The sequence below is a fragment of the Meleagris gallopavo genome, chromosome 8 (genome assembly GCF_000146605.3).
Source record: "Meleagris gallopavo isolate NT-WF06-2002-E0010 breed Aviagen turkey brand Nicholas breeding stock chromosome 8, Turkey_5.1, whole genome shotgun sequence".
Lineage (NCBI taxonomy): Eukaryota > Metazoa > Chordata > Aves > Galliformes > Phasianidae > Meleagris > Meleagris gallopavo.
In genome coordinates, this window is record NC_015018.2 from 4581793 (window position 1) to 4589834 (window position 8042).

At 48.1% G+C, this 8042-nt stretch overlaps 1 protein-coding gene across 1 annotated transcript; it reads left to right on the forward strand.

Annotated features, from left to right (window-relative positions):
- Positions 1 to 2018: 2018 nt before the first annotated feature.
- Positions 2019 to 7921, forward strand: LOC109368730 (lipase member M-like). The gene is given in 10 exon segments (XM_031554344.1): positions 2019 to 2048; positions 2051 to 2164; positions 3220 to 3337; positions 4069 to 4267; positions 5173 to 5282; positions 5970 to 6115; positions 6270 to 6416; positions 6947 to 7018; positions 7326 to 7391; positions 7525 to 7921. Coding segments are annotated over 10 exon segments (1236 nt in total). The 3' UTR covers positions 7759 to 7921.
- The last annotated feature ends 121 nt before the right edge of the window (positions 7922 to 8042 follow it).

Here is an 8042-nt window from a genome sequence, read left to right on the forward strand (position 1 = left end):
TTGGTGCTGTGGAAGGAAACCAGAAGATAAAGGAGGAAAACACAAGCCATGTGGTGCTTTCTCCATCCACAGGGTATTTTTAAAAGTATTCTTGGGTTGCACAATGGAACTGTCCTCTACAAAAAGCTCATCTTATGTGGTGGGATGTTGGCGTACACAGGGTGGGGAAGACATTTTAAAAGCCCAAATGAGACCCAGGGATGAAGTAAGGTAATGAAACAGCAAAGGCTCTGGTCACACCCATTGTGGGGAAGGTAGCACCCCCACACACAGCTCCTTTATGTCAGCGGCTGAGTGCTGAGAGAAAATTAGAGTCTGGTGCATGGAATGGCATATGTGTTCTGTAGAAATGTGTCAGCTGAGTGTGCTTCGCAACATCAGAAGCCAACTTAATCCTTGTCCAGAAAATGTACACAAGCAGAGCACATGCTAGCCAGCAGGTTCTTCAGACAGCTACCAAGCAGATACAGAAAGGCATAAGTTACAACATCATGGGCTAAAGGTGGAGAAAGAGCACCATTGTTCTGTGCAATGCATAGCACTTCAGTCAAACAGGCATTGCATAAACTCTCCTCTGTTTTGCAGTCCATCTACAAGATGCTGAGGTTGGTGCTTTTCCAGAAAACACTGCAGAGATTTTGCGAGTTGCCTGTTGCTAATACAATATCCCTCGGGCCTAAGGGGTTTTGTGGAGGCCACCTGGGACTGCCACCCTGTGTTTCCCACTCAGGCAGCCAGCAAAGCCTGCCCAACACCTGGAGTGCCTATCAAGAGATCAGCATGCTGCTGTGGTCTTGCAAAGCTGCTAAACAGCTCAACATAACTGCTATTTGCTCCTGTTATCTTGAGTCCTCTGCTTGCCCCAGGAGCTCTTCTAGCATTCTCAGGAGTATCTAGAAGATAGGAAATTATCCTTTCCAAATGAAACATTCTGGCTTTTTTTTTTTTTTTGCAGCAGATATCATGACCTGAAGATGAAACTCCATAGCTGAAATTCCTTGCCACATAAGCCTGGCTGCTTTTGAAGATGTAATTCATTGCAAGCCCGAAAGGTATGATCATAAGACCAAGTAGAGGAAGTTATCAAAGATATGACCAGTGCATCCTTTAATTGAAGGACACATGATGTAGCCCAGCACAGTGCCGATGTAAAAAGACTCTGACACAGCACACTCTTTTTATTGCTGGTATTGGTAGAGACACCATCACTCCCATCGCAGCCTGATCATACAACAGTGGGCACTGCCTGGTAATGTATTTTCCTCTGTAATTCAGATTCGTGTAGGAGCTATTCTGAGGGTGAAAAAGCTTTTTTCTCAGTTGCTTGCTTCTTGTTATTACTATGAACATCCGGACTATTTCAGAGGGCAGGTATGTCTCAAAGTGTGAGACTCACTGGGAGAAGGATGAAAGAATGTACCCAGATGGATGGTGAGAAGATCTGTGGTTCACACTATTAGGTAGAAGTTAAGCTCTGAATTCTTAGAGCCTGGCAAAGCATTAGAAATCTTATGTAATATTAACTGCGTATTATAAATACATCTTTGCTCAGCGCAGGAGTCTCTCAGGTAGTCAAAATGTTTCTGTTTATTTCAAACTGTGCTTATTTAATAAATATTCCTCCTAGAAATCTCTAGAAGCTTTGGTTCATGAGACTTTGGGTCAGTAGTGGCTCTGGGTGCAAAAGGTAAGCAATAAGGAAACAGTGGAAGTATAGACACCTCTTCATAGTGCAAGCTCCTACTTAAAATGAATTCCCTTTAGGTGGCATCTATCCTGACAGTAATTTCCATCATGTTAGTTCTTCAGTTATATAATCTTTTTACTATTAAAATTTCAAAGATGGGTCTTGCTGCTGCTTGACCCAGTCTGTGTGGAGGAGCACAGAGAATCCTGCATGGAGTGGGAGCTGGAACTGGGAATACCCTCTGCTTTCCCACCACAGCCTGTCATTTGTGGTCCTCAGACAGTAAAGGAGCTCAGCCAGCAGAGCCAAGTAGGACCAGACATTCTTAACAATGTTATTAACAAATAGCAATGGTATTTTATACACAGGCACGAGATGCGGTTGTTGGTTGCAGTCCTGTTTTTGACGCAAGCAGCTGCAAACTCAGATGTCACCACGAGTCCAAAGAGTGTAAATCCAGAGACATTCATGAATGTTGTAAGTCAGGAGAATATTGGATCTCCTCTCTATCTGAACATCTGTAGATATTTAACTGGGTGAGAGAGGGCCACGGAGGGATGCAAGGTGTGTGGAGAGGGCTGCAGTAGCCGTGTGTACTGGTTTTGTGGTGACACATGGCATTGCGCTGTCTCCCTGCCATCATTAACAAGCCCTGAATGAATCCTCATCCTCCCTGCAAATTAAGTGCAATTAGTAGAAGCAGGTTAGTTAGAGACAGCAGCAGTCTCAGTTTGGATTGAATCAGACTTCTTCCTTGAAGGTAGAAAGTTCTGCAGGTTCCTCTCTCCTCGCTCAAACATGTGGCATTCACTTGTTCCCCTTGACAAGGCAGGAGCCCCACCACAAATTTAAAACCCCACTAGTGAACCCAAAACCCAGTACCAGCAGTACTTCACTGGGCACAGACCCACGAGCATACCATGCTGAGGGTTTCACACGGGTGGGGTGGGGGTCTCCACACAGACCCTGCTCCTAGCAGACCCAGCAACACAGCTCCGCAGACAGCAGACCAAGATGGACCCAAGAGCTGAGCCATGAAATTGCTAAAATTAAATGCCTCCAGCAACCACATGAAAAAGCGGGCATGGCAACCCAGAAGCAGGAGCACTGCTTGATTTCACCAGACTGAAATGTCCCAATCTGTTGAATCTTCAGTGTAGATAAAGCTGAGGCGAAGCCCCGTGAGCCCAGTGACAAACCTCCTGTTCAGACAGACCCACAGGCACCAGCACACAGAACATCTCATTACACGTAGGCCTCACTGGTTGATGTTTTCCTGCAGTAGAAGCGTTTAGGTGGGGAGAGTTTCTGAAAGCACACCTCAGGTAAAAGATTTTTTCCCAACAACAGGTTTCTGAGTCCTTTCGGCTAGAGAGAGTGAAGACAGTGAGGATAGTGATACTCGGCGTGGAGACATCTCTCATACTGCTCTCCTTGCTTGGCAGGGGCATCCCAGATGATGAGGGATGTGGTCTGTGTTGACTGATTGTCCCAGCTATGTCATGCTTCTATCTTGTTTTTTCTTTTCCCAGAGCCAAGTGATCTGCTACAAAATGTACCCCAGCGAGGAGTACGAAATTCTGACTCGCGATGGTTACTATGTCAAACTGAACAGAATTCCTCATGGGAGAGAATATCCTAGGAACACAGGTATGGCTCTATTTGGCAAGGAAGCCCGCAAACAGGTGTAACCTCTCAGACATACTGTTTGATTTTCGGGTGGCCTCTATGGAGCCACAAGTTGGGTCCCTTCCAGCTCAGGATATTGTGTGATTCATTGGTTCTATGATTCTAACAAGAAGCTATCTGAGATCCAGGTGAAGGGATGAACCTTACTGGGCCAGTATTTATCACTAATGCAAAAAATACCAAATCCATGCCCCTATTCCAATTTACAGTCAAGGCTTTAGCAGCCAGCACAGGAAAGCATGCACACAGCACAGAAACCTCTTTCGTTATCAAGCAGCAACTCAGTTTAAAGACTCAGAGGATGCAGACGTATCTTAAGAAAGCTCCTCATTTAATTTTTCCCCTGAAAATTTGTGTCTTTGAGGTCTGTACTACCTCAGTGACAAACCTGTAGGTGTGAGAGTGTGTGGTTGTCACGATCTGCCCATGTCTGCAGTGCTGAGCTCATAGAGATGAGCACATGGGGCCTGAAAGGTTTGGGAGAGATGTCAGCAGCTCTTCAGCCCGTGACAATCGCAACACAACTACAGCCAAGATTTCTTAATGTCCCTGTTTTGATACCCTCTCTCCAGGCAATACGAAAGAGTATTGCATGTGCTCTGACAGTGCTAAAAGGAGACCACAGTAGTCTGAATTTGGTAGTAACAGAGGAATTCCAGTTCAATAAAACATGATGTTTATTTCACATCTAGGCCCCAGACCTGTTGTGTTTCTTCAGCATGGGCTACTTGGTGATAGCAGCAACTGGGTTGAAAATCTGGCTAACAACAGCCTTGGCTTCATACTAGCAGACTCTGGCTATGATGTGTGGCTGGGAAACAGTCGGGGAACACGCTGTTCCCAAAGACACCAGCATCTTTCCCCTGACCAGACTGAATTCTGGGATTTCAGGTAGGCTGGGGCGGATTACAAAAGCTGGCAAACTCTCTTGTGTGTCACCCACCCACCTCTAGGCAGAGGTGGATGCCTCCACACAGGCAAGTCAGAGCATCTAGTCCTGTGAATGGCCACTCCCAGACCTGCCAGAGGAGCCTGAAGGCAGGGAGGCTGGAAGCACCTGTGCAGACCTGCCTGGTGACATGATGCCAGCATCTCACTGCAGACTCCGTGGGTCTCCACCCCGCAGAATCCAGGACTGCCTGTGGCTGTCCCAGACCAGTCCTCCCAGCAAGGTGCCTGCAAGTGGCAATCTCTCCCCCTCTTCTAGATGTAGTCCCCAACGACAAGGAGGGTGGGCTAGTGAAGGGGCCAAGATGATCTTAGAAGTAGTTTCCAACCTTAACGATTTCAGTGATTCTATGATTCCTCTGAAATAGACTGGGAAGTGAGTTTTCCTTCTGCTCAGAAACAGTCTGAGGTAAGTAAGACATTCTAAGCTGCTACTGCCTGCCCAGCACTTGTCTCCAGACTTATAAATATGCTTGCAGTAGAACAGCTAAGGAAGTGCGTCCGCACTTACACTACATCATGCTAAAAGGCACATGAGCTGGACTCCCTGTCTCTGGCATCCTGATCTGCAGAGCCAGATCTTGATCTGCAGAGTTGTGCATTGCAACTGAAATGCTGTATTGTATTGATGGCCAGGCTCTGCAGATTCCTAGCAATAGTTATGGGAGGACTAAGCCTTCTCAATGGAGGATGAGGCCATGGCAGGAGAGATGCCTTTGGACTGCATGTAGCATCACCTACCTTATGGCTCTCCTTGGTCATAGGAACTTTCTGTTGGGAACCTACCTGCAGATGTCAAGCTTTTCTGTACATACCCTTGTAACTCATGCTCTGTTCCTGTATTGCAGCTTCCATGAAATGGCCATATATGACCTGCCAGCAATGATCGACTTTGTCCTGCAGAAAACTGGACAGAAGCAGCTGTACTATGTGGGCTACTCTCAGGGTGCCACTATCGGTGTGTTCGAAGGGGTTGGACACCACCTTTCTCTCTAAAACAAGGAAGGTGTTGCCTGGACCAACCTCGAAAACATTCACTTTGTGATTTGTAAGCAGAAAGTGCAGGGAGGTCCTACATGTGTGAGTGACCAAGCAGGCGTGCTAAGACATCTCAAAGGTCCCTTGCAACACAACAGCAGTGCCCTCCCTAAAGGAGAAATGAAAGGACCAGCATGTTCCTACAGCAGTAGAAAAGCGCTAGGTGACCACAGTCCAGCCCTGAAAAGCAAATTCCAGCCTGGAAAGCTGGGTTCTATACCAAACACAAGTGCATTTTGCATGGAGTTCAAGGCTTGTGCATCCCAATCATAGTGCTTTTTTCCACCAGCTAGGCCATCATGGGTATGAGGTGACCTAAGGGACAATGGAAGTAGCCACTGATACTACTGTTTTTGTCTCCTTGTGAAAGGGGCAGGATGTCCCATTAGTGTTAGTCATTAAAGTGCTTTGTCAACCACACGAATAAAAATGTTGTCTCCTTCTGATTAGCACTAATACTGAACAGAAAGTTCAGAGGCACAAATTCCGGATTCCTAATTCAGACTAATGTCAGATAAACAGACATAGGCAACAGGTCCATGCAAACCCTTGGCTATGCACCTGAACAAAATCCAACAAGTCTCAGATTGTTTTTCTGTTTTCTCAGCATTCATAGCATTTTCATCCATGCCAGAACTGGCTCAGAAAATCAAAACTTTTTTTGCCCTGGCTCCTGTAGTGACGATGAAGCACGCCAGAAGTCCTGTCTTGAAAATGTCATTCCTTCTTAACGGAAAACCCGATATGCTTCAGGTATGAGATCCATCCCTACTCTAATCACCTGAATGCTAGAAACAGGATGTGGTTTCCAGGCTATCTGAAGCAGCAGAAAGCAGCTGATTGCCACAGATGTAATAGCCTGAGGAAGGGAAATGTAAGAAGCTACTTTCACCATTTGTTTCCCCAGATCCTACTGGGCAAAACAGATGCCTCGCTGAGGATGAGGAAGCTGTGGAGATTTCTTCCCAACCTGTGCAGGCACATGCTCCTGCACAAGCCCTGTGCCAACCTATTGTTCCTGCTGGGTGGCTTCAATGAGAAGAACCTCAACATGGTGCGTCTGCCCATCAGTCCAGCAGGCTCAAAGCAAGGCTCTCAGCAAGGTCTGGAGGCCCACGAGTGGCCACTAAGGATTTGTGCATGGTCACTGGGTTGGGCTGGGTGTCCTTGAGGACCTGCTGAGCATGGCCTCTGGGACAGCGCCTTGCGGGGAGATTCCCCCATAGGGACAGCTGGTGTCCTTTCCTGGGGATTGGAGACTTCTGGTTTCAGGGAGGAAGGCTGCTCTTGGTGGTGGAAAGCCTAAAACTGCTGACATACCAGTTGTCATCTACTAGCCTTGGAGGAAGTGAGGTTTGGTAGGGCATGAGGAACACTGAGGCTAAATGTTGCTAACAGCTTGTTTCTTCTTCCAGAGTTGTATAAGAGCAATTGATTTTTAATTGGAAATTATGTTTGTGAACCTGACCTAACTCTCTAGGCAGCACATCACAGTAGAGGCTCTTGGAAAACACAATCTGGTAAACATTGTCCTAGTTCCTATTCATCTGCAAGCAATGATATCTTGAGTGTGTTTCCCTGCAGACCCGGCTAGATGTGTACACAGCTCACTATCCTGATGGCACATCTGTCAAAAACATAATACACTGGACCCAGGTATGTCCCCTGAATGGCCTCACCCCTTGGCTGGTCCCTGAACCTGGTGTCTCCAGATGTGAGAGATCACCATGTGTTTGTGCTAGCAACTTGTGAGGGAGAAAAGGGATAAAAAAGAGCCTGCAGATGGGGCTTGGGATAGAGGCAGACTGCTTCCCATTATTTGCTTTTTCACTGCACTGGGATGTGTGCACTGGGCTGCTCTGCTAGGAGCCAGCCCTTGAGAGTCTTTGAGGTATGGGACCCATATGGCAGCACCCAGTGGCCCTGCCACATGTCCCACTGCATGGTTATCCTTTCCCCCCAGGTGAAGACATCGGGAGAGTTTAAAGCTTTCGACTACGGCAGCAAAAATCAAGTTGTGTACCACCAGGTAGGGGTTGCGGTGCTGGTGTCCAGGACATCTGCATCCAAACCTGCAGCCAGGCTCACACCAATCCTGTCCTGGGTGCTGTGGGGCTAGGTGAGCCTGTAGGGTTTCCCAGATGATTCTCACGTCCCTCCAGGAGAAGCCTCCCTACTACCAGTTGGAGAAGATGCCTGTGCCCACAGCAGTGTGGTCAGGGGGTGAGGATTGGGTAGCTGACCAGAGGGACGTCCTCTTGCTGCTGCCACGCATCACCCACCTCATCTCCTACGTGCACATCACCGATTGGAACCACTGGGACTTCATCTGGGGCCTGGACAGCCCTGGACGCCTCTACAACTGCATTGTGGCTATGGTGAAAGGGTCCCAGTAGGGCCAGGCCCAGCTCAGCAGTGCCCCGAGGAAGCAGGGGGGATGTGATCAGCCCCCAGCAGTGGTACACTGGAGATGGCTGAGCCAGATTTTTCTGGGCTGCATCGGGGGTGCAGGGAGGGGCCCTGGCCCTGCTCATGGCCGGGAGCTCGAGTGGGGTGCAGAGAACCCGTCTTCACCAGGGCCGGGTCACGGCTTCTCTGCTGTGCAGCACTGCTCTGCATGCTTCCACCCTGCTGAAAAACGTGCAAAAACATGGCGCTCCTTCCCCCTCATCACCCACCC